We start from the raw sequence: 27,372 nt of genomic DNA on the forward strand, positions 1-27,372 counted from the left end.
TACTCTACAGACGGGCTGCATTCCAGTAGAGTATCCTTATAAGCGTAAGGAGTTATGTTCCTTGATCCTAAAAGCTATTGAACAGGAGTTATCTCCCCTATCAGTTGACCATGAACAGCAGTTAAAAAGTCTAAACTCCAATTTACTTTCAAATATTTTCCCCTTACTTGCTCTCTTTCAAATTCTCTGTCTTTTTCTCTCACTCATTTCTTTCATTCTTTTTTTCTCTCTCTCTCTCTCACACTCTCTCTCTCTCACACATAAGATAAACAAAGTAAAATCTGTGTCATCCGTAAAACAACAATATCCTCTTTAAACTAAAACTTGGCAGGAAGCATGTCACAATAACAATAGATACAGCAGGTTTGCAAAATTCCATCGAAGACATGTCTACATACAGAAGTTTCTGGTTAGAACAGCCATTGAGCATTAATTAAGTAGCTGTTCATACATCAAAATTTAAAACATGATCCAGTGATTTCATTCAAGGCGAAAAGGAATATCACATGCTTTCGCGTATCCTAAATTGCTCAAAATTACAATATTCCAGAAATATGAAAGGACAGTATTCAGGTCGGCGGTGCTACAGAAGGCAACGATGAACTATATTCCAGCTGTGAGACTTAGACACGGGTAAGATTTTGTACACACACACCAGATAAGGCCTTGCCGTATCCGGGAACACAAGTCTCACACATTCTGGTTTGTAGATAATCAGTCTTGGTAAGTATCATAGCAGTACAAATCTGCCCTTAGTTTTGCCATTATGTGTGTTTGCAGTAATCTGCTACTGTGACAAGGTTTAATTTTCCCTCACAAATCTAAAATGTTTGAATTTTAACAACAGAGTCTTGCTCCCATGAGTAAATAAGGATTGGATACAAAATCGTCCAAGAGGGGTCTGTTGTTATCTTTAATATTTGGCTAGTGACGTTTGAGAGATATCCCTCAGGGTAGTGAGACCGGTACATCGAATAATCTGGGTCTGACATGAGCTTTAATCTTCGTTCTAATGGCACTGGGACACTCTCCTCTTCCTTCAGACGGGAAAGTCGTAAGTAATTCATTAAAACAGTTCTAAAGTGTCACATGATCCATTCAACTGTAACGATTGGTTAGGATGTGATCACATGACTAAATGAATGTCTAGGATTCCGTCTTGGCATCTCCTAACCGTTTTTTCCTCACTGCAACAGAAACATTTAAGAAACATTAGTAAGACTAGAGATGATAGAGTTGTCCCCCTTTTTAAGCAAAACTTTATAAGTAAAATTTGAATCAATAGAGTTGTCTCCCTTTGGAAGAAAACAAGTAAATCACAAAAGAGGCTTGCTGATAAAGTAAACAAAATACTTTAAACTTAACTTAGCAAAAGAATGTATATCTTTTTCAATTTAAATTAGAATCATTTTTTCACCTATTAGATCCTTACAATCATATTCAATTGGTTTAGGACAACCTACTAATTATCAAATTTACAATCAAGATACAATTTACAGAAAAGTCTTTTGTATATTGATATATTTACTTAACCTTTCCTGAAGAATTTTAGAAAGGTGAACCAACAGTATGAATTGAATTATTAAATTTAAATTCTTGTGTACCTAACATTGACAAATTTTGAGATTAGTTTTGCACATATATATTACATAATAAAGGTTCAGAACAATATTAAATAAGCACAAGTTATCTCCTATTTTGACAATCAATTAACACCCATAATTGATAGTATTAAAGAAAATTGTAATTGATCGATCATTGATTAAAATCAGAAATTGGTGCAACTCTACTTACATTCATCGTTATTATTTTGGATTTTGTCGTGGACACGAACCCTGGGTTCGGGGAATTCGAAACTGATACCAAACTTTAGCAGTGATGTGTTAGCCTCTATTAGCTTTAGAACCTTCATCTCCACCTTGTTACCAAGAGCCTCAGGTTTCTGTGGAACAGAAAACACATATTCATATCTATACTAGCTTGATACATAAAATATTTGTGTGCTTCCATGTATCATTTCCGTTATAACCAGGCTTCCAGATTATATCCAGGTTTAAATTACTCTTAATAAAGAAGGAAAATATCATACCAGAATTACCTGGTAAGGCAAAGTGAAGTCTATTGTGGCATAACTGACACCCAAAACATGACCATTATGACGTCACGAATGTTGACGTGGTTCAGTGAACTGATGGCTGTTCCATCTTGTGGATTAAATTGTCGTTGATAAACAGTTTTCCTGATCTTACTTAAACAATGTTAATGTAAAGACTCCAAAATGAGTTAATAATGTAAATATAAGACTTAAACTATGACATCTAGCACGCATTATGAAGATTGTCTGCAAAGCTCTGGCATCTATATAGACCATAGATGCCATAGGAAGATAGTTTAATGCTTAAATAATGACATATCCAGATAAGACAAGGGCCCGTTATACAGCAGTAATAAACTTAAAGTGTGTTTTTAATTTCTTATCTGGTTAGCAAGTGTAAGTATGAACTTTTAACCTGGTTAACAAGTGTTGGTATGAACTTTTAACCTGGTTATCAAGTGTTGGTATGAACTTCTAACCTGGTTAACAAGGGTTGGTATGAACTTCTAACCTGGTTAACAAGTGTTGGTATGAACTTCTAACCTGGTTAACAAGTGTTGGTATGAACACCTAACCTAGTTAACAAGTGTTGGTATGAACATCTAACCTGCTTATCAAGTGTTGGTATGAATATCTAACCTAGTTAGCTAATGTTGGTATGAACATCTAACCTGCTTATCAAGTGTTGGTATGAATATCTAACCTAGTTAGCTAATGTTGGTATGAACATCTAACCTAGTTAACAAGTGTTGGTATAAACATCTAGCCTGGTTAACAAGTGTTGGTAAGAATATCTAACCTAGTTAACAAGTTTTGGTATGAACTTTTAACCTAGTTACAAGTGTTGGTATGAACATGAACCTAGTTAACAAGTGTTGGTATGAACATCTAACCTAGTTAACAAGTTTTGGTATGAACTTCTAACCTGGTTAACAAGTGTTGGTATGAACTTTTAACCTAGTTAACAATTGTTGGTATGAAGTTCTAACCTGGTTATCAAGTGTTGGTATGAATATTTAACCTAGTTAACTAATGTTGGTATGAACATCTAACCTAGTTAACAAGTGTTGGTATAAACATCTAGCCTGGTTAACAAGTGTTGGTAAGAATATCTAACCTAGTTAACAAGTGTTGGTATGAACTTTTAACCTAGTTACAAGTGTTGGTATGAACATGAACCTAGTTAACAAGTGTTGGTATGAACATCTAACCTAGTTAACAAGTTTAGGTATGAACTTTTAACTTAGTTACAAGTGTTGGTATGAACATGAACCTAGTTAACAATTGTTGGTATGAACTTCTAACCTGGTTAACAAGTGTTGGTATGAACTTTTAATCTAGTTAACAATTGTTGGTATGAACTTCTAACCTGGTTATCAAGTGTTGGTATGAATATTTAACCTAGTTAACTAATGTTGGTATGAACTTCTAACCTAGTTAACAAGTGTTGCTTTGAACATCTAACCTGGTTAACAAGTGTTGGTAAGAATATCTAACCAAGTTAACAAGTTTTGGTATGAACTTTTAACCTAGTTACAAGTGTTGGTATGAACATGAACCTAGTTAGCAAGGGTTGGTACATGTATGAACTTCTAACCTGGTAAGCAAATGTTGGTATGAATTTCTTACCTGGTTAGCAAACCTGAGTTCCTGAAGTGTCTGGTTCTCATTAATAGCCTTGAGGAGTTCTACCAAACAATCTCCACTGACGAAGTTTGACTCGATGCTTAGAACTTTGAGTGTCTTGTTGGCTTTCAGGGCGGCTGGTATAGTCTAGATAATAAATTGTATACAGGTTAATTGTGAGAATCTCTTCTATCTGTACAACTGGAAAACCTAGATCATGAATTCTAAAATGGAAATTTTCATAAAATAAATATAATACCTTAAATCATTTTTAATTTTATATCATGAATTCTAAAATGGAAATTTTCATAAAATAAATATAATACCTTAGATCATTATCAATTTTATATGTAATTTATTATACACAAGAAATATTTCTTTACATGACTTTCATGTGAAAATTTTCACATGAATTTGTGTGAAAAATTTCACATGGATTGGTGTGAAAAATTTCACATGAATTGGTGTGAAAATTTCACATGAATTTGTGAAATATTTTTATTGTGAATTCCACTTAAACCTTGGCAAAAAAGTGAATTTCACATGAATTCATGTGAAATTCATTAAAAGAAATACTGCCTGTGTACATAATAACCTCATAACCAAGATGAGTTATCTCCCCCTAAGTTCCTTGACCAAGATGAGTTATCCCCCCTAAGTTCCTTGACCAAGATGAGTTATCCCCCCTAAGTTCCTTGACCAAGATGAGTTATCCCCCTAAGTTCCTTGACCAAGATGAGTTATCCTCCCTAAGTTCCTTGACCAAGATGAGTTATCCCCCTAAGTTCCTTGACCAAGATGAGTTATCCCCCCCTAAGTTCCTTGACCAAGATGAGTTATCCCCCCCCTAAGTTCCTTGACCAAGATGAGTTATCCCCCCCTAAGTTCCTTGACCAAGATGAGTTATCCCCCCTAAGTTCCTTGACCAAGATGAGTTATCCCCCCTAAGTTCCTTGACCAAGATGAGTTATCCCCCCTAAGTTCCTTGACCAAGATGAGTTATCCCCCTAAGTTCCTTGACCAAGATGAGTTATCCCCCCCTAAGTTCCTTGACCAAGATGAGTTATCCCCCCCTAAGTTCCTTGACCAAGATGAGTTATCCCCCCTAAGTTCCTTGACCAAGATGAGTTATCTCCCCCTAAGTTCCTTACAATAATTAAACCTCCTTGTCATATAATTGTCGTTATGTGCTGCCCCGGTGATTTCTCCGAGACAGACTGTACTACTCACCATAGCAACTTTGTCGGTCATAGCAACATTCGCCATTTCTAAAGTCTCTAAACAAGTATTGGATTTGAGTCCCTCAATTATCTCCATTTGACGCTCGTTTGAAATATTCTGCAACATAAACATCATTTTTCATCAGAACTGCTGCAATATTTGGATGAAGAAAATTTACACTTTTTTTTATCCTCAAATTTTCTTGTGTGTTTGAGAGTATTATAGGTGAACTACTTGTAGTATAATTTATATATTTATTTTAAGATACCTTTTATAAATCGACTGTTTCTGAGAAAAAGTCATTTGGTTTGTTATAAATCAGGATTTGGAGATAAGAGATTTGGAGTCAATGGAATATAGCTGTATTTCTACTTTCACTAGATTTGTGCTCCATTGTTTGATTTTTGTTGACTTTCAATGGATTATTAGACCATGACTAGGTGCTAAGACGTTTAATGGATTAGTCAACTGTAACTAAGACCTTTAATGGATTATTAAACCATGACTATGATCGTAACGGATTAATAACGATACCTTGATATTATTTAGATTTAGTGTCTTCAGTTTGGCGTCATTGCCCTGTATCTGTTTGATACTTTCTTCCACGTCTGTGTTGTTTGGGGGTTCAGCAGGTACCAGCCTCAGGGCCTGTGCTTTGGCCGACCCTGTCAATAAAACAATTAACACACTTAGTCATTAATTCTCATCATCATCATCATCATCATCATCATCGTCGTCATCTACATTATCACCATCAATCACATGGTGTCCTCATCATGCAACAAATGCAATTTTCATTAACAGGGGGAATTACTCATAATGCAACGGAAATAAGGGGACATAACTCATCATTGATCCATCAGGGGACATAACTAATTATTATTTCATTATCATAGGGTACAAGGAGACATAACTCATCATTGATCCATCAGGGGACATAACTAATTATTATTTCATTATCATAGGGTACAAGGGGACATAACTCATCATTGATCCATCAGGGGACATAACTAATTAATATTTCATTATCATAGGGTACAAGGGGACATAACTCATCATTGATCCATCGGGACATAACTAATTAATATTTCATTATCATAGGGTACAAGGGGACATAACTCATCATTGATCCATCAGGGGACATAACTAATTAGTATTTCATTATCATAGGGTACAAGGGGACATAACTCATCATTGATTCATCAGGGGACATAACTCATCATTGATCCATCAGGGGACATAACTAATTAGTATTTCATTATCATAGGGTATAAGGGGACATAACTCATCATTGATCCACCAGGGGACATAACTAATTAGTATTTCATTATCATAGGGTACAAGGGGACATAACTCATCATTGATCCATCAGGGGACATAACTAATTATTATTTCATTAGGTAGCAGTGTACAGTAAGACCGAATGGCCATGGGTGAGATTTTTATTAAGCAGAAAGCCCCTGTTTTATTATATGCATAAAAAATTAAAAAATGTATATGTCCTAAAATTGGTGAATTCAATCTAGAGAATTATATGCAGGCTTCACATTTGCATAAAGAAATTCCCCAAAATGGGTTCGAGATTAATGGTTTATAGGGTATCCGAATGTGCGTCTAAGATGGAAAAACTCAATACTGTAGCAGCAGAAATTGTTAGCTGGGGTACGAGGTAAGATTGCTCAAAAGTTTAATGATATACCTATGTCGAAATAGGCTCAGTTCCGCTATCACGGCAGTGATGCTTGGTTTTAAACTGTGTTCAAGAAAAAAAATTCTCCTAGAGGGGGTGTAATTTTGGGTTAAAAATCCCAATTTTTTGCATTTTTTCAAAAAAACAAATTTGGTTACCATGGTTTTTACAGGCTCACAAAACCACAATAAGCGGACCTGTCAAAAAATGAACTCTGCATAACTATTGCAAATGTTATGTAGATTGAAAATATATATACTTTTATATAGATGCTATTTAAGGTTAAAAAGCTGTGTGTACATAATTAAAACCTGCACTTTATTTTGCTGAATTTTTCAAATCTACTGTACACTGCCACCTTATAAGTGACTGAACTTCTCATTTTTTGGAAAATGACCTTGATTATAATTGATTTTACTAAATTTTCATTCATTTATCCTAGAAATCACAATCAAACAGTTTGAAATTGTGTAAATACATATATTTTTCATTTGGTACAACTAAAGGGAGGTAATTGGCTCATTTTGCCATTCTGTAATTTGCTACCTAGGTATGGTATGATATGCTTGACTGTTAATTGATTAATCATTTTACACTTGAACAGCAAGCTGAAAACAGCTAACCGGGTGTCTCTCAGTCCATTTAATATGAATTCTAATTAATTTTGCTCTGCTAATTACCCGGTATCCATGGAGATTTACAGCAAAAGTGCTAATTTTGGGATTTTTTTCATTGATTTCTCAGTTTTCATATAATTAAGGCTATAATATGTATTTTTTGTAATAGAACGAGTGTTCGGCTAAGCCGGTATTGTCAATTATTGCCATTATCTTAAGATAAGAGGGAAAAGGGTTTTTTTTTCAATAAAATGGGAATAACGTACAGTTTTATATGATTACATGTAATATTCTGTATTTCAAGGGTGGGATCACAATATTTTGATGTAATATGCAGGATTTTATGACATTTTGAATGTCATGTTAAGATTTATCTATCAGAATAAGTGTATTTAGTGCTAAGGTAAATTAGAATAGGATTTGTATTGTCAGAAATAATAACACTAAGTATTTATGACGTCATTTGCACATATAATGATGACGTCACCATTATTATGACGTCATGGTTGCTATGACGTCACATAACAGGGTCAGATTTCATAGCAACCTAGTATTTTTCACTTTTCTGCATAGAGAGAAACTCCAAATACCATATTCAATTTTCAGAATAATTTTATTTCAGAAAACAGCATAGTTATTTAACTTTTATTTTTTCAAATTACCTCCCCTTGTTACTTGTATTGGAGGAATATTGGTGAAAAGATACCTTATGGGGAAATTGGCATTACTCGGTGACTATTAGAGATACACAGTATCCGGATAGGTCATTTTGTTCGTCACAACTTTGTTTAGACATTATTTGGGTTTTCGGAAAACTTAAAAATACAAAACATGCTGTATAAGGTAGCAGTGTACAGTAAGACCGAATGGCCATGGGTGAGATTTTTATTAAGCAGAAAGCCCCTGTTTTATTATATGCATAAAAAATTAAAAAATGTATATGTCCTAAAATTGGTGAATTCAATCTAGAGAATTATATGCAGGCTTCACATTTGCATAAAGAAATTCCCCAAAATGGGTTCGAGATTAATGGTTTAGAGGGTATCCGAATGTGCGTCTAAGATGGAAAAACTCAATACTGTAGCAGCAGAAATTGATAGCTGGGGTACGAGGTAAGATTGCTCAAAAGTTTAATGATATACCTATGTCGAAATAGGCTCAGTTCCGCTATCACGGCAGTGATGCTTGGTTTTAAACTGTGTTCAAGAAAAAAAATTCTCCTAGAGGGGGTGTAATTTTGGGTTGAAAATCCCAATTTTTTGCATTTTTTCAAAAAAACAAATTTGGTTACCATGGTTTTTACAGGCTCACAAAACCACAATAAGCGGACCTGTCAAAAAATGAACTCTGCATAACTATTGCAAATGTTATGTAGATTGAAAATATATATACTTTTATATAGATGCTATTTAAGGTTAAAAAGCTGTGTGTACATAATTAAAACCTGCACTTTATTTTGCTGAATTTTTCAAATCTACTGTACACTGCCACCTTATCATAGGGTACAAGGGGACATAACTCATCATTGATCCATTAGGGGACATAACTAATTAGTATTTCATTATCATAGGGCATAAGGGGACATAACTCATCATTGATCCATCAGGGGACATAACTCATCATTGATCCATCAGGGGACATAACTTAATAGTATTTCATTATCATAGGGTGTAAGGGGACATAACTCATCATTGATCCATCAGGGAATATATCTCATCAACTCACCTAAAATATATCAAGAGGCATGCTAATAATAATACTAATGTATTAATGTACTTAACAGAGATCTTCAAGTTTTTGTGAAACATAATTGATTTTGAACTCATGACTCAGAGGTGGAGGGCATGAGTTAATATGTCAGGACATCTTGGCCATCCAAAAGGTTGACACAAATTACATGCATGTTAAAATAATGGGGACATTCTCAATATCATCAATGCATGAATCTATAACGGTGTTTAATAAGATATCTACATTAATCTGACATGGATACAAATTACCGGTACATAGAATCAGGACTTTTGACACTCGTCTTCCTTCATACCAATGGAAGACATCATATTGTAAAGTATTTCACCATATACAAATACTGAAGGAGTTAATTGAGTCCTATATCTACTGACCACATGCATACTACAGAGATTAAATGTTTGAACTGCAGAATAAACCTCGTCTGTAAATATAAAGATACAAATGTAACAACCTTCAGATTGAGATGGTTTCTCTTTGATAATAATCTAATACCCTATTCGCTGTAATTAGCGCCCCTCCCCCTATAAGCGCCCCTGCCCTTTTATGGAGAAGGGTTAAGTTGAAGTTGTAAAAACGCCCCCTTTCCATGGATTTAACAATGTACAGAAGGATTTAAATGACTGACTTTTTTCTGTCCACATTTTATGGTTCATTAATGAGCCTTTGTTACAATCATTTAAGCGCCCTGGGTGCTAATTACAGCGAATACGGTATATGAAATTGACCATTTGCTCAAAATGTAATTGATAATTATAACCAGATGAGATATTTACTCTGTTTGTACAATGTTTTGAAGATATTTACTTGATGAATAACCTTTTCTGATTTTTTTTTTTTTTTTTTTGAAGACTTTTTATTTTCTCTGCATTTCATTGCATTATTTAATTTTCTCTGATATAAAAGTCTTCTCGTTCCATGCAAAAAAAAAAAAAAAATGATGATATGAAAAGCGAAACCACCAAAAAGAAAATTAAATTTCACTAATTTTACCAGATGATATGAAGAGTTTTATGAGAGTTAAAGAGGACACAACAGAAATCTATCTAATTCACAGAAGATGTATATCACAGAAAGCAATATGAAGCCAGGAAAGGGTAACTTTACAGATGAGTCCAGAGTTTCCACAGAATATTTCAATAGAAGTAATGGCTTACAATAAGGATCATGCTGAAGCTGAGGGATGCTAGACCTGAAGTTGAGTACAGCTGCACTAAGCCATTTTTTTGAAGATATTTCATATGTAACAGAAATTTGATTTCCCCTATCACCAAAGGGAGGTAATCTCTCGACTTTTGCAAGGAAACCCCTTTGTGTTTAAAAAGGTCATTTTATAATGTTTTAGATTACATCTGACATTAGTTGTTTATCGTAAATATTGTTCAAAATCAAAGGAAATCCTTTGAAAAGAGGAAGAATCACTTCCTTGATCATGTAAGTTTCTCTTAGACGTATATCTGCATATAAATAGCAACAGTGTAAGGTTATAGGGAAAATTATGTCAGATAAAAACTATAGTTATTTTACATTTGATACTCAGTAACCGAAAGACAGTTTGGCTTATTTGTACACATGTATCCAACACTTCATCAAGACTAAAGTGAGGCTAAAAGTTCAAAGTGAGGCTGAGGTTAAGATCAAAGTGAGACTGAGGTTAGGGCCAAAGTGAGGCTGAGATTACAGGAATTAAATGAGGCTGAGGCTAGAACCAAAGTGAGGTTAAGGCTAGGACCAAAAAGAGGCTATAGCTACATTAAGAGTGAGGCTAAATTTAGGATCACAGTGAGACTGGAATAATGAGTTATATTACTTACCGGGATCTGACAGTCAAATACACAAAACAAAGGTTAGTCACATCAAACAACTGCACACATCAACAGGTGATCAAGCACATGGTTAATTAGAGGTTATTATGACAATTTTGATATTACATCTTTTATTAGCCCTTGGGCTGATATCATAACTTGACCTGATATCAGTCCTTGACCTGATATCAACCATTCATTACCAGATATCAGTCCTTCATGATCAGATATCAGCCCTTCATGACCAGATATCAGTCCTTAATGACCAGATATCAGTCCTTAATGACCAGATATCAGCCCTTCATGACCAGATATCAGCCCTTCATGACCAGATATCAGTCCTTCATGACCAGATATCAGTCCTTCATGACCAGATATCAGCCCTTTGGTGTCAGGCTGATAAAAGTTGTGATATCAACACTGTCATATCATAACCTTTTTATCACACATTTTGCACAAAAAAATCAAATAAACTTAGTAGTAATTCAAGAAACCGGGTCCAATGAGGCTTCATTTCATGGAAAATTTCCATAAACCACATTTTGGCCTGATCATGCACATGAGATTACAACTATTACACACAAGGACTTCAATGTTCTTAAACAATTATTACCTAATAAGGTTAAGTGAGCTGCCAGATCACTATATGCCTTATTCCTCACGTCTGGCGCGCCTGGTGTTTAATGACGTAACTGGATGTCACATGACATAATAGTACACCTAGAGTAAGCGATTGCAATTGGCGTAAAAGCTGTTGATATCAGGACACCGATATACAGGCATGGCCAGCACTGGTATCAAAATGTGGTACATTATCGCAAATGAAAGTGTGATAAAACTTCATATAAACAAAGCCACACAATCAAAGACACTTTTATGTTTACAATAGTGAATATGATTTATTCACTTTTTCAATTTTCCTTTCATGTTAAAGAAATAATTAGAAGAGAATTTTTCAAAATCTGAATTTTATTTTTTTAATAGTAAAGCTACAGTTTTGATTTAGAGTAAATAAACATCTTTTGTAGGTTTATTGGGTATATTTTCTTAAATTTGAGTCCATTTTTATGGAGTCATAATTCTGATATTACCACCATGAAATTAAAGATCCAGATGAAAAGGAGTATTTTAGATGCTGATGACAAGTAAGTTTTGCCTATCATTTTGTAGAGACTGGTATCAGAGTTCTCGCCAAACCGTCTGTCTTGTGAGTAACACGCCTATATAATAGTTCTGTTTAATATCTAAGTTACAAGCGATGCTAAGGCCAACCACAAACAAATACCTGTTTGCTATGCACCTACACTGAAATGAAACATCTATCCAGTAAATTATCAGCATAATTACAGCAATATTGACTCAAATTTCGTTCATTGGATGATGAGATGTCTTCGATACAGTAACAGTTGAAACTTAAGATCTGTAACCATTTATCCATCTATGAACTGGCATGGTGATACATTTTTGCCATTTGCCATGGTCCTTCATCCGTTCAATCTTTAATTGTCACAGTATCTAGAAATTTTGGGGAGTGTTCAGAATCCACTACACAATGTTTAAATATTTTTTTTCCTCTTGAAATCATTTCTAGTTTATATTTTTTTCCTTTCAAAATCATTTACTAGTAATTAGTCTTTTCGACATGAAAAACCTCAACCATCAGTCCATAAATAGTAAGTTCAGATTTGCACACTATGTGACAGTGCTCAACAAACAAATATTAATCTAAGGCTGGCCTTATAAAATATGTGTTATTTGTTTTATGTCTTACCTGGAGGTCCTGTCAACACAAGGTATACATGCAGTTATAAAACAAGGCCACATGTAGTTAACAAATTGTTTCTCAAATCACAAACATACCCAAGGCCACATGTAAATAACAAACTGTTTCTCAAAATCACAAACATATCCAAGGCCACATGTATATAACAAACTGTTTCTCAAATCACAAACATACCCAAGGCCACAATTAATTAACAAACTATTTCTCAAAATCACAAACATACCCAAGGCCACATGAAGATAACAAACTGTTTCTCTAATCATAACACATATCAAAGGCCACACGTAAATAACAAAACACATTTTCAAGGCCACATGTAATTAACATTGATACTGTTTCTCAAATTCTTAAACTATCAGTGAATTACAGGTGAACTTAAATACTAAATGTGACCCTATTGTGACTTTTGTGCACTTTCTATGACAGTGTTTGACACTTGGTGGATTTGTAAGTGACTTTGCACCATAACCCCCATGTGTGTGACCCTGAAGCTGTGCCTAAGTGACCCTGAGTGTAATGCTTTACATTCCTGTGACCTCCAGTGACTTGACCCTGCGTGTGACCTCCAGTGACCCAGTGTATGACCTAGTATGTGACCCTCAGTGACCTTATGTAGATGACCTAGTATGTGACCCTCAGTGACCTTATGCAGATGACCTATGACTTTGAGACCCATTATATGACCCCCTGTGTGACCCTGTGAATGACCCTGTATGTGACCCTCAGTGACCCTGTATGTGACCCTCAATGACCTATGATCTTGGGACCCATTATATGACCCCCTGTGTGACCCTGTGAATGACCCTGTATGTGACCCTCAGTGACCTTATGTACTTGACCTATGACCTTGTGAACAAGCATGCAGAACATTAGTTAGTGATGAACTTCCATTCTCAATCAAGACGCATGCCTTGTAGTCCACATCCATCCACAGGGAAGACTACTTACAAGATATTGTATTTTGTTTTAGCGAACAATGAAATCATACTTTATAGGATGAAAATTTACCTGAGAAACCGCCCGTGTGTGATATACTCTCACTCTCCAGGGACGCGTAGTACTGTGTCTGGTTCAGCATACCATGGAACCCCAGCACGGCTGGAAAACAGTAGTTCAAAATCATAACTTGTTTAAAATAGACAAATATATAAATGGCTGGCGGTCTGTGACAACTATCTGTAACAAACATCACCTGTCCATTGTGGCCATCTATTCATTGTGTCACCTGTTCAACACCTCTCTATAGCGGCCAGTGATTACCTGTCTATAAAGACCTACTGTCTATTAAAGTGATCTCTTGTCAATTTAAGTCAAGTGTTTATTGTCTATAATGATTTTTTTTTATATAGACCACCTTTTATTTCTATCAATACAAGTTTTGTGATAAATAGAATATTACACTGATGACTACATTTTATGAAATAATAAGATGTGCCACATCAAATTATCAAACTCATTCGATAAATTTCATATTTTAGGTGAGTGGCATATCTAATTATTTAACGATTTTGATGAATTTCATATCACATAGTCACTCATGTAAGATCCTCTAAATATATCACCAGAACCAGAGAAGACTACTGTGAACCATCTTTCATTCGGTGCTTTCGCATATTCGGGATTCAAGTAAATTCGAGAAAGTTTATCTCTGAGAATTAATACCTACATCATCTATATTGATATGAATTATCATTTAATTGTTAAATCTGTGAATATTAATCTTCACAAACTTGTTTTGATAAAGAAATCGCAAAAATTGATAGCTGAGAAAGTGGTGGTGATTGTAAGTATCTAATTCTGTCTTTGCACTCTACAGAGTTATCTGTCCTTGCAGGTAGGTATTAATTGTGACGTCATGTGTTTGGGAGCGTAACGTCATACTTTTTGGAGAAAACAACATGAATTGCGCTCACAAAATGACATCACAATGGACACCTACCCTCAAGGGCGCTAACTCTGTAATATACAAAGAAAGAATATTAAGTAATGCGGTATGTTACCAGCCAGGTCGACAAGTTCTTCCTCTGTAGCTTCAGCTAAGATATCATCCCATTCTGTCTGTACACTCTCATCCTCATGAATCTGGGCCTTTGGTTCCTCTTTAGGCTTATAAACCTTCCCTGTAAAAAGGCAAACATTAATATATTAGTTAATTCAGGATCTTATAGACAGCAATATGGAATGAAATGATGGGCAACATCCAGCAACATAGACATTATATTCCGTCTTTGCATATTACAAAGTTAGCTCCCTTGCGGGTAGGTATCGATTGTTACGTCATTATTTTGTGAGAACAATTTACGTCGCTTTCTCCGAAATGTATGACGTTACGCTCGGAAACATGTGACGTAACAATCGATACCTACCCGCAAGGGTAGATAACTCTGTAATATGCAAATACGGAATACTGTATAGTTGTTACATTTCACGGATGTAAAATTTCGCGATTTATTGTTTTGAGGTTTATTTTCACGAATTATCTTTGTAGTCTTTTAAAGTCCTATTCTAATGCCAGGCTATAATACAGGAAACCATGATTTTGATCAATTTTGCAAGGTATTAAATTTCACCATTTTGGATGGACTCGCAAATTTAGCGAAATTAATACCCCCACGAATATCAGCAAATATACAGTTGCTACTTCGTTTCAATCAACAGAACAACAGAGTAATGACCCTTGTAATACACAATTATCTCCCTTGTTACACATAGTTTTCTCCCTAGAAATACACCATTTACTCCCTTAAGATCACCACCAGCTTAGTGGAGGGGGGGGGGGGGAGGGGAATAGTTCAATATCCAATTGGTTACAAAATCTATCCCAAATGTTCTGATTTGAAATTACCTTCTTTGTGATGCAATAAGATAATTATCTCGCCGGGCTTGCAGCAAAATATTTGAGACTAACATCTCTTTTATGGAATTAACACCATGTCTGACTTTATAAGATAACGAAATAGCTGTTTTTTCCTAACATTACCAAAATCCATGATTTATTCCACAAATAAACATTTAGAGAATCTGAATATGACACAAATATTTTTCATATTTTGACACCTTTTTAGTTTGTATCTGATTATGACACAAATCAATATTCTGGACCTTTGTATCTGATTATGTAAATGTCACAAGTTCACGACCTCTGACTGTTGTCTTATCTTCCATATAATTAAGAATAATGTTCTAACTTAATCACCCCTGATATTGCAAGATGGAATCATCCAGTCTTAGAATTAGAAGAGTCCAAATGTGTCTTCAGGGTGAATAGGTACTGACCCTTAGTTTCTTTGACATATGGCTTCATCTGTTCCCAGTCTTTCTCATTCTTGGCTTTCTTCTCCAGGAAGGCTAGAAGTTTCTCCCGTTTGTATGGGCCAGTGGGGTCCTTCGTGGTCTGGGCTTTCATACGCTGACTGGGCGGCAGAAAGGAGTTCTGGAATCAGAAATGTAACAAGAAGTGTGAGCTTATAACACTGGCTACAGGTCGTCTAACTCGCTAACCATCATTTAAGACCACATTGACCAACACTGCGACCAAATATCAGGTTACTTTTGCCATCCCTCAAAACCATGCACAAGGTCCACTACTTTTAAAAAAAATTCCGAAACAAAAATTCAAATAAACAAAATAACCCAATTTCTCTCAGTTGACTTACATCTGGGTCAAAGTCTCCATTGAGCTCTTCGATCTCCTCTGCCGACAGCTGTGAAAGGATTTTGTCGATGTCATCCAGATCAAAATCCTCCACTTCTTTTGTGGCCTTAAGATGGACGCCGTCCATTGCCATGGTCTAAAACATAAAGTGTACACATTACAGTAAAGCACGGCTATAACAAACCTCTGTAGTGTGTTCATTATAAACATTGTTTTTCCTGTATGATGTAAGTTAATATCGTTGGATTGAAGCATATGCCTTCACTCTAATATTTGATTAATATATGGTTCTGAGCCGTTCGGTTATTGAGAAGAAGTTATCAAAGGGAATCAGCTGACTCAGCAAGAGGCTCAGAGGGCCTGTATCAGTCATCTGGTTAATTTAGTAATGGCCCTGATACTTAATTAGTTTTATAGAAAAAGTTGATTATAATTGAGCATATTAACTACTTTTGGTCCCCATCCATCAGGCCCTCTGGGGTCAGCCAACCTATTTGTGTAATTTTGAAATCCCTATCCAAATCCATCCCATGTGGTATAGTTTCAAAGAAGTCATACCATATGAAAATAGCCAAATTGACCACCTTTTGCCCCACCCCTCAGCGCTGTTGATGAGTCCCCCCTCCCCTCCCCCAGTGGAGACTAACAATAAAAAAACTACCCTTTTATATGTGGATAGGAAAGACAAGAATATTCTATATATCCTCTAGGAACAAAAAATGGTGTAAAAACCATTGATCAGCATATGTTGCTACACTTGTATACATGTACACATGTATACAGTCTCAGAACCAAGTTATCACAATATACCACATGCACCCAAATTATCACCACCATCTCAATGACCTGGTACACACATGTGTACAGTACCAGGTTATACCACAATAATCCCACATGTACGCTAATTAGCATCCCATCTCCTTGACCTGGGACATACATGTTGTACAGTACCAGTGTTATCACAATAATACCACATGTACCCTAATTAGCACCCCATCTCCTTACCTGGTACACATGGTACAGACCAGTACCACAATATACCACATGTACCCTAATCATGCCCACCATCTCACTGACCTGGTACACATGTGTACAGTACCATTTTATCACAATAATACCACATGTACCCTACCAGGTACACATGAGCAGTACCACCATCTCACATGACCCTGGTACACATGTGTACAGCACCAGTATGTAGTATAAGTTATACCACAATAATACCACATGTACCCTAATTAGCATCCCATCTCAAATGACCTGGTATACAACACATGTAACATACATGTGTACAGTACCAGGTTATCACAATAATCCACATGTAACCCTAATTACCCCATACCTGACCTGGTACACATGTGTACATGTTACCACAATATACCACATACCCTAATCACCCATCCATTCACTGACCTGGTACACCGTACAGGTTATCACAATAATCCACATGTACCCTAATAGCATCCCATCTCATGCCTGACCTGGTTAATACCACAATAATCCCCACATGTACCCTAATCAGCCCACACATGACCTGGTACATGTGTACAGTACCAGGTTATCACAATAATACCACATGTACCCTAATCAGCCCACCATCTCCTTGACCTGGTACACATGTGTACAGTACCAGGTTATCACAATAATACCACATGTACCCTAATCAGCCCACCATCTCCTTGACCTGGTACACATGTGTACAGTACCAGGTTATCACAATAATACCACATGTACCCTGATAAGAACCCCATCTCCTTGACCTGGGACACATGTGTACAGTACCAGGTTATACCACAATAATACCACATGTACCCTAATAAGAACCCCATCTCCTTGACCTGGTACACATGTGTACAGTACCAGGTTATACATGTATTACAGTTATACCACATGTACGCTAATTAGCATCCCGTCTCACTGACCTGGTACACATGTGTACAGTACCAGGTTATACCACAATAATACCACAATGTACGCTAATTAGCATCCCGTCTCACTGACCTGGTACACATGTGTACAGTACCAGGTTATATACCACAATAATACCACATGTACCCTAATCAGCCCCCACTTGTATACATGTTACACATGTGTACAGTCTCAGAACCAAGTTATCACAATATTACCACATGTACCCTAATTAGCATCCCATCTCAATGACCTGGTACACACATGTGTACAGTACCAGGTTATACCACAATAATACCACATGTACCCTAATCAGCCCACCATCTCCTTGACCTGGTACACATGTGTACAGTACCAGGTTATCACAATAATACCACATGTACCCTAATTAGCATCCCATCTCCTTGACCTGGTACACATGTGTACAGTACCAGGTTATCACAATAATACTACATGTACCCTAATCAGCCCACCATCTCCTTGACCTGGTACACATGTGTACAGTACCAGGTTATCACAATAATACCACATGTACCCTGATAAGAACCCCATCTCCTTGACCTGGTACACATGTGTACAGTACCAGGTTATACCACAATAATACCACATGTACCCTAATTAGCACCCCATCTCATGATCACTGACCTGGTACACATGTGTACAGTACCAGGTTATACATGTATTACAGTTATACCACATGTACGCTAATTAGCATCCCGTCTCACTGACCTGGTACACATGTGTACAGTACCAAGTTATCACAATAATACCACATGTACCCTAATTAGCACCCCATCTCACTGACCTGGTACACATGTGTACAGTACCAAGTTATCACAATAATACCATGGCCACATGTACCCTAATTAGCACCCCATCTCCTTGACCTGGTACACACGTGTACAGTACGTATACCAGGTTACCACAATAATACCACATGTACCCTAATTAGCACCCCATCTCCTTGACCTGGTACACACGTGTACAGTATGTATACCAGGTTACCACAATAATACCACATGTACCCTATAATCAGCCCCCCATCTCCTTGACCTAATCAACTTATACATGTACTTACTGTATCTTTCTTAGACAACAATCCTAAGACACTACTCACTCCTAGAGGCCCTATTATATTACCTACAGTATATATATATATATATCTATTTCTTAATTTATAGCTTCCTGGACTCATGTCTCAAGATAATTATTCCACAAATTCTTAGACAATTGATCATGAGAAATATTTATTCCACAAATTCTTAGACAATTGATCATTAGAAATAATTATTCCACAAATTCTTAGACAATGGAGACATAATTATTCAGGAATTCACTAGACAATTGAGACCAAAAGCAAAGTAAAGCCTCACACTATATTTTGTTATCTAGATATAAATATACACATGGTATGTAGAACATGTATTTCTAATTTAGTTATTTAAGTACATAAGATCTTGCAATTTATTGAGCAATCTAAAAATAATTTGACTAATATAAATTCCCCCTATGACATAGCATGAATCTATGACAGCAAAATAAACATATCTAAGTTAACGTCCAATATACTCTGGAAAACATGCATGGTAAATCATAAATACACATAAACCTTATGGCCACACATGAGTGAACACATAAATAAACTTATATTAATTCATTCATCCCTAAAATTTCATAATGGACTGGTCTAGTCTTTGATTTAGAAGAGTCTAAATGTGTTTTCAAGGGTGAATAAGCTATAATTTCAACTTCATACAGCTGATATGTAAACAAGTTGTGTAGAGGCGGAAGATTAAAATTAATACGCTACAGAGAATACAAACATATTGATCAGTCTAGTACTAGTGTAGACTTTGGAGCTTCAATAGACATATTACATTGGTGAAAAAGAAAGGAGTCATGTTGAAAACTATATATAAATGTGCCCTGTTGAAACGCATAGAGTGTTATTGGATTACCGTATTTGACCCAATAAGCGCCTATGTCCCTAAAAGCGCCCCTCTCCTTTTTGAGGTCTCAATTTTAATTTCCCAGGCATAAATAAAGACCAAAACTACATAAAACGGTATAGATTTGCAATAATTTTGAATTATTTGCACCTTTTCATTTTAATCATTTTTTAAGCGCCCTGGGCGCTTATTGGGTCGAAAACGGTAACTCAGCTCCCCCATCATAGCTTAAATCATGGAATCATCATTATCATCATCACACTATCATTATAATCATCATTGCTTTATCATCATTATCATTATCATCATGTACTGATTATAATCCAGCCATCGATCATGATCATGTGAAATTAATTTGATAAGCCACTTATCAAGCATATTATAAGCTCACAATACATTCTACAGAGAATTTTAACTACTGTATTGGTACAGAAGCTGTTACAAGTCAAAACAACCTCAGGAATGTCGGCCGTTATAACAAGCCCTCACAGCATACAGCAAGCCAACAGTAAACTGTACTAATTGTAAACAATGTGATATTGAATCCCACAAACCGTCATACGTATGGTTCACAGATTATCAGCATATGTAAATGATTAATCAGTTAATGATTAATTAATTAACAGATGTCAATTAATGGTATTAATGAATTTTTATATATTAATGCAATTAAATGCAAGTAAAACATAAAATTCATAGCCAGTAATATATATCTTAAGTCACATTTTTTTATCGGTATAATAAAAAATGTTTTTTTTTTTCGCACGTACACGTACGCGTGGTCCCAATCAGGTTTAAATTTGAACTGGTCATTGCAAACATACATTATTTCCTACATGTATACCTATGAGGTTACGTAGCATTACATTCACCTGAATCAGAAACTATCAAAATCGAAAACTAGATTCTAATTTCTGAATCCATCTAAACCTAACTAACCGGAGTAAAGTGCTGAAAATATTGTATTATGGTAGACTACTTGTAAAAAGAAGAGTCTTTGATTGAAACAAAGTGTTATCAACGTTAATCAATCATTATAATTATTTGCCCCACGCGCCCCCACCCCCTCTCTCTCTATATAAAAGCCGGCTATGCCTCAATTTTAGAGTCCTCGAATTCAATGCACACTGAAGATGTGAAAACCATGTAGCTTCCTTTTTTATTTCTTTTTTAAATTGATGATTATGAATTATTTTTGGCAATAGTTTTATGAAAGACTAGTCCAAATCTGGTTCTATCAATTATGTAAGTGCTCGCTTATGGTATTTGTTTCAATTTTTAAGTGCCCTGGGCGCTTATTGGGTTAATTATGGTGTAGGTATTATCATTATTAATGAATCACAACATAATTATATGGCAACTTAAAACTGTTTGGATTAACAAATTTTCCTGACTACCAATTTCTGTGTTCTTAGTCAATTTGTAATATATTATATGGTAATTCATTCCCCTACATTTCCGTCCGGACTGCGAGTTTTCCAAGTTTTCCTGACTTTTATATATTAGCATCTGGATTATCAGAGGTCCACTGACCTTCGATCGATATAGGTACATTTTATCAAAAGAGATCAACATTCAGAACATGTTTACATGGATCAGTATTTTTTTTTTATTAACTTACTTAGATTAATGATTTTAGTGATATTATCATACAAGATTTCTTTTTCTATTTGTTTTACCTAGCTATATATATGTATCAGAAGCTGGGCAAACTTTTACTCCATCATCCCTGAAAATTCATAATGAACTACACCAGCATTTGAAATGGAAGAGTCCAAATGTATCTTTAGGGGTGAATGAGTTAACTAATTCTTATGTGATATATAGTGATGAAGAATCTACGCAGCCAAAGATGTGTTACCGAGAACTGGAACTAAAGTTCTGCCAGTCAGACCCTAAACATCTTGCAGGCTATTTATATACGCCTAGTGTACAAGTAAAATTCAAAAGTAAAGATCTATAGTGTCTCTATACTATCATGAGAGAATTCATAAGAGAATTACATTATACCCATCTCTTTCATAAGAGAATTAGGACAAGTCAAATCTCTACCATAGGAGATTTACCAACCTTTTAGTATGTATGTTATATCCCAGCCAGTACAGACACAGTATATATCCCTGTAGGTATAGTATTCCAACTTAGGTGCAGTATATGTATTCACCCACTGACTGGGATATATGTGTGTCTATGTATAGGTTCTGATCACTGCCTGGGATGTGGGTGTCTGAAACATTCATTATGAGGAGCTCATGTACAGACCTAGGCTATAGGAATCACTGTTGGAGATTGGGACGTCTGTACATATGGTATGAGGGGCTATTTAGCTAGCTCTTCAAACTGCACTTCAAGGAATACTGCCTTTAAGCTTGGATTTATATTATATGTGAATTTCCTTATACATGATGATCAAGGAACTCTCATGAAGTATATGAATGTGTTTAGGTGCGGATAAGAGCCTTAATTTGTGGAGTACAAGTGGTTTCAGAAACTATATCAAAAACTATTTACTCATTCATTTCTAAATCTAATTGTAATTCTGCATTACAAATTAAAACACATGGGTAGTCAGCTGTATGGTCTAGATCTAGGATGCTATATATTTATAGGATAGACCTCCCTGTAAGGGGAGATAATCTTATAGTAAACTAAGTTAAGATGGACCTCCCTGTAAGGGGAGATAATTTTATAGTAAAATCTAAGCTAAGATGGACCTCCCTGTAAGGGGAGATAATTTTATAGTAAATTCTAAGCTAAGATGGACCTCCCTGTAAGGGGAGATAATCTTATAGTAAAATCTATGGTAAGATGGACCTCTCTGTAAGGGGAGATAATCTTATAGTAAAATCTAAGCTAAGATGGACCTTCCTGTGGGAGATAATCTTATAGTAAAATCTAAGCTAAGTTGGACCTCCCTGCAAGGGGAGATAATTTTATAGTAAAATCTAAGCGAAGATGGACCTCCCTGTAAGGGGAGATAATCTTATAGTAAAATCTAAGCTAAGATGGACCTCTCTGTAAGGGGATATAATCTTATAGTAAAATCAAAGCTATGATGGACCTCCCACTGGGAAATAATCTTTATATCAAAATCTAATAAGTGCAAGTAGCCTGTATGGTCTAGGCTATTAAAATAGACCTCTTTGCAACGATTTTTTTTATGTAAATTTGGGGCCAAATAAAGGCCCCTTTCCCTAGAGAAATTTTGCTTTTTTTCCCATTTTTATGTAAAAAAAATCCCAAATAAAGAGAAAGTCTCTAAAATATACATGTTTCAAGAAAGATGCAAAGTAGTGTTTTCCAAATTGAAAAGGTTCCTACAAGCCCCTGAAATTAATTATTAAGAAATAAACTGCTCTGCAAGGGGAGATAATCTTATAGTCAATACAAATGTAGTGCAGGTAGCCTGTATACGTGTTTATAATAAGAGATATGGACATATTAGTAAGGGGAGATAATCTTATAGTAAAATCTAACTAGTGGATGGCCATCTAGAAGGGTTGGTGGCCGTGGCCAGCAGGTATACTAGTTCAGCAGATGTAATCATGTTGTACATATATACATAACACATGATGCTGAAGGTATCCCCAAGTACAGGTACTCCCCCAGTTACTATAAATAACTTGTCTGGCACTATCCTCACCTAGTCTATAGGTTTCTATGGCGATAGCTCACAGCTGTAATTCATTGAATAGTTTCATAGTAATACACCTAGCTTGACTACATGTAGATAGAGTTGGCGGATGATCTGATGATATTTATCATAAACAGTATACATTGATCAGTTTCATTTCTAAACGGTGCAGTTAAATTAATTAATAGTTTTATAGGTTTAAATAACGATCTGAAATACACCAATGCACAAGTGAAATAATTGTTCATGTGGGTGTAGTATTATTGTCCAACATGTGTATTTGATGAACAACACAGACAAATGAATGGATATGCTGAGTGAGCTACAAGGTGGGAAAGAAGGGAGGGGGTGGGTGGGGTATACGTAGTGGGTAGGGGGTATATTGGGTGAGGGAGGGGGTATATTAGCAAGCGGACATGGTGGGGAGGGGGTGTATTACTTAGGAGAGGGGGTGGGGAACTATAAGGAGTGTATTACCTAGGAGAGGGGTGGGGGTAGGGGGTATATTATTTAGGAGAGGGGTAGGGAGAGGGGGTATATTAGCTAGGGTATGGGGTATGTAGGAGAGGGGGTATATTAGCTAGGGTATGGGGTATGTAGGAGAGGGGGTATATTAGCTAGCTAGGGTAGGGTGTGGGGGTATACGTATTATCTAGGGGAGGGGTTAATTAGAGGGTATATAAATTATAGGGGAGAGAGTGGGGGTAGGGGTTATATTAGCTAGCTAATATAAGGGAGGGGGTGACTTAGTGGGGAAGAGTATATATGCCTCCCTTCCCTGGCTCAAAGGGGTGAGTGTGCTAAAAGGAGAATGGGTACGGTAAATGCCATATCAATCATATGATCATACATGTATCTAATTACATGACCCAGTAATTATACTATTATTATGACCTCTGGGAAACTCTATTATTCTGAACACTGGCCCTCCATGAAGTCTTTTCAAGGCCTGTGACCACCAGTGATTGTGTCTGAGATCAGACACCCAACAATACATATTCATTATATTTAGGGCCACTATAACAAAACAACAATATCGTAAGCTCACAAAGAAAATTATCCATTATAACCTATTGTTTAAAGGTATATAAATTAAAGTATGCGAGCCATTCTCAGCCAATTATAATATACAACCCTACAGTCTCACTTTTGTTTTACATTCATGATCACATCTAGTGACAGGAAACATCTAATTCTCCATTAGATTTTTAAAGAATATTATTTTACTAAATACATATTTTGTTTCTTCGCTATATATATTACGATATACACATAATAATTAACATACTCTTTGACCTAATTTCTCACTCCTGTGTCATAAGTGTCAATCATTCATTTATTTGTATGATATTTATTTTTCTTTTAAAACTCAGTCAATCCATCAATCACTGTTAACTATATTTATATAGGGCATAGCTACATACTATACAGTTCAAAAAAGTCTTAATCCTTGTAAAAGTCTAATTTGCATATAAACTCTGACTTTTGATATAGAAAAAAAACTACATGTAAAGTGTATCAAATATTATCGAATGTTTAAAGTAATTGTTTTTTTTTATGTCATTAAAAAAATCAAAGTAATGTGAAACTTTTAGTCCTATTCCATATCATTTTCAAATTAATGAGATTTAATTGATTCCCAATTTTTATTCAACACAAAACTCTTTATCATTTCCCTAAATGTTTGTAATGAATTAAAATGAATATGCCCATGTGTTTGATATAAAAATTGTACAGTAAAATTACTAAAATACAGTTAAAATAATTTGAACCCCTAGCTCTGAGGACGAACAAAATTGCTTTGTTATAAGCATAGTTCGATATCACAAAATGCAGATATCTTATAATAGGAACGTTAACCTTGATGGGAATGAAATTTTTTCTTAAATTTTTTTATTTTTTGGAATAAAAATTTTCATGTTATCAAACGTGAACTAGCTGTGAGTATGTTTGTTATAAACATGTTTTACTGTATATATCCACTGAACACCTGGCCGAGTAAATCAAGTGAAGATGAACAGAATCTTCAAATGTGCCCGATTAATCAGCTGTACAACAGGTCTGCAATGACTCCAGGGGTGCCACACTATCTTACAAGGTCTAATTAATTAGCGCTATACTTCAATGGCCGAAGGGAAATTCTTTCAAGATTAGATATATATATAAGAAATAAAAACAATAACGACCGACTAGTGAGCGCTTTCGCCCCATTCAAGGGAGCTCTTCAGGCTTGAATGGGGCGAAAGCGAAAGCGCTCACTAGTCAGTCGTTATTGTTTTTATTTCTTATAGATTTCGTCCGTAAGGATTTTTCTTTAAATTTATCATATATATATATATATATATATGTTTATATTCCTGAAGAGCCATCAAGACATGGCCAATACCCTAGTGGAAATTTGTTGTTGAGTTTTATTTTTCTACACACACAGATCTAGAACAAGTTTTTCTAAAAAAGACACATTTATTTTTAAAGCAGGTTCAAATTATAAGGAGTCCCAGTTAGTACAAAGAAATATAGAGGTTCTCCAAACTTTGGTGAGTCCCACAGGAAAATCGTGAGTCCAGGATATCACTATTTATTTTAATTTTATCATGACAGATTAAATGAAAAGGTGTCATTTTCAATCTTAAAGATGCTTCATGGCCACTGCTGACAGTATAAACCGACGTACTCATCATTTGAACAATAATTGGTTTTTAATCATGTATATATGTGTAATTAACACAAAAAGACATATAAAATCATTTGTTTTGTGCTTTTGGTGCATGCACGATCAGTACTTCATTCCATATAGAACATTTATATAGTGCAAAGGAATTTTTTCGGGGCGAAATTATGGTTTTTAATATTTTCATCTTGAAGTAAATATATAAGAAGCTTTTTAATTGTGGTAAATAACTTTTGTTACTAAAGAAAAATAGTAATTTGTCTGCTCCTGATAGAGATAAAATACTGTTTTGTCAGCGGTGGAGCATCGTTAAAGGATTTCGTGTTTTTGAATCAATATTTAAGTATAATATATGCCAAGATGATTACATACCTAAGGATTTGACATTCTGAATTACTCTGTCATTCGTCTATTCTATCAACTTGTCTTGAACATCAGAATAATTTTAACTACATGTCATATGAGGTTATAAAATGAAAATCATTGCAGGCTGATAATGAGCTTACTGCATTAAATGAAGGAGTGTTCAAAGTATTTCATTATTTATGCCAAATTATGGGCCAATATAATATGAAGTTTTGTAGGGCCACACCAAATTAATTTGTAGTTCGTCGGGAGCAGCTCACATAAATTTTCGGGTTTGAGAAAAATATATAAAAAAATATGCGACGGCACGTAAAAAAAAAAAAAGATTTATTTTTCTGTCATCCGAGTTACTTACCGGTAGTGCTCTACTGGCACTTGCAGACGCTTGAATTACATTGCGGAAATGGAGACAGTTTTGTCTGACAGATGAATTAACTACAAAAAATGGCGGGTAAGGAGAAAAGCGCTGACGGAAAAATCGTATTTACCAACATGCTTTTGAACTTTTAACGTTTAATTTTTGGACGATGAGTGGTGAATGATGAACGTCCGGAGTGACCTAGCATCCTTGCTGCCATTTGATCGCGATCGCGGCCGAAAATG

General features: G+C 35.4%; 1 protein-coding gene across 3 annotated transcripts in view; it reads right to left on the reverse strand.

Moving 5' to 3' along the window:
- Positions 1-243: 243 nt before the first annotated feature.
- Positions 244-27,372, reverse strand: part of LOC138306012 (tropomodulin-1-like) — a 31,299-nt gene continuing 4,170 nt past the window's right edge. Inside the window, exons 1-11 of one of the 3 annotated variants that reach the window (XM_069246335.1) lie at positions 22,169-22,301; positions 16,243-16,377; positions 15,863-16,019; positions 14,587-14,706; positions 13,595-13,684; positions 12,575-12,583; positions 5,477-5,607; positions 4,952-5,059; positions 3,725-3,868; positions 1,795-1,942; positions 244-1,187 (exon numbers count right to left, since the gene is read on the reverse strand). In XM_069246335.1, the coding sequence (XP_069102436.1) occupies positions 1,147-1,187; positions 1,795-1,942; positions 3,725-3,868; positions 4,952-5,059; positions 5,477-5,607; positions 12,575-12,583; positions 13,595-13,684; positions 14,587-14,706; positions 15,863-16,019; positions 16,243-16,374 (1,080 nt within the window). In that variant the 5' untranslated portion in view covers positions 16,375-16,377; positions 22,169-22,301 and the 3' untranslated portion in view covers positions 244-1,146. Of the gene's footprint in view, positions 1,188-1,794; positions 1,943-3,724; positions 3,869-4,951; positions 5,060-5,476; positions 5,608-12,574; positions 12,584-13,594; positions 13,685-14,586; positions 14,707-15,862; positions 16,020-16,242; positions 16,378-22,168; positions 22,302-27,372 lie in introns of those variants that run through there. The other 2 variants (XM_069246334.1, XM_069246336.1) reach the window with 2 other exon arrangements.

The sequence above is a fragment of the Argopecten irradians genome, chromosome 13 (assembly GCF_041381155.1).
Source record: "Argopecten irradians isolate NY chromosome 13, Ai_NY, whole genome shotgun sequence".
In the NCBI taxonomy this organism is placed as follows: domain Eukaryota; kingdom Metazoa; phylum Mollusca; class Bivalvia; order Pectinida; family Pectinidae; genus Argopecten; species Argopecten irradians.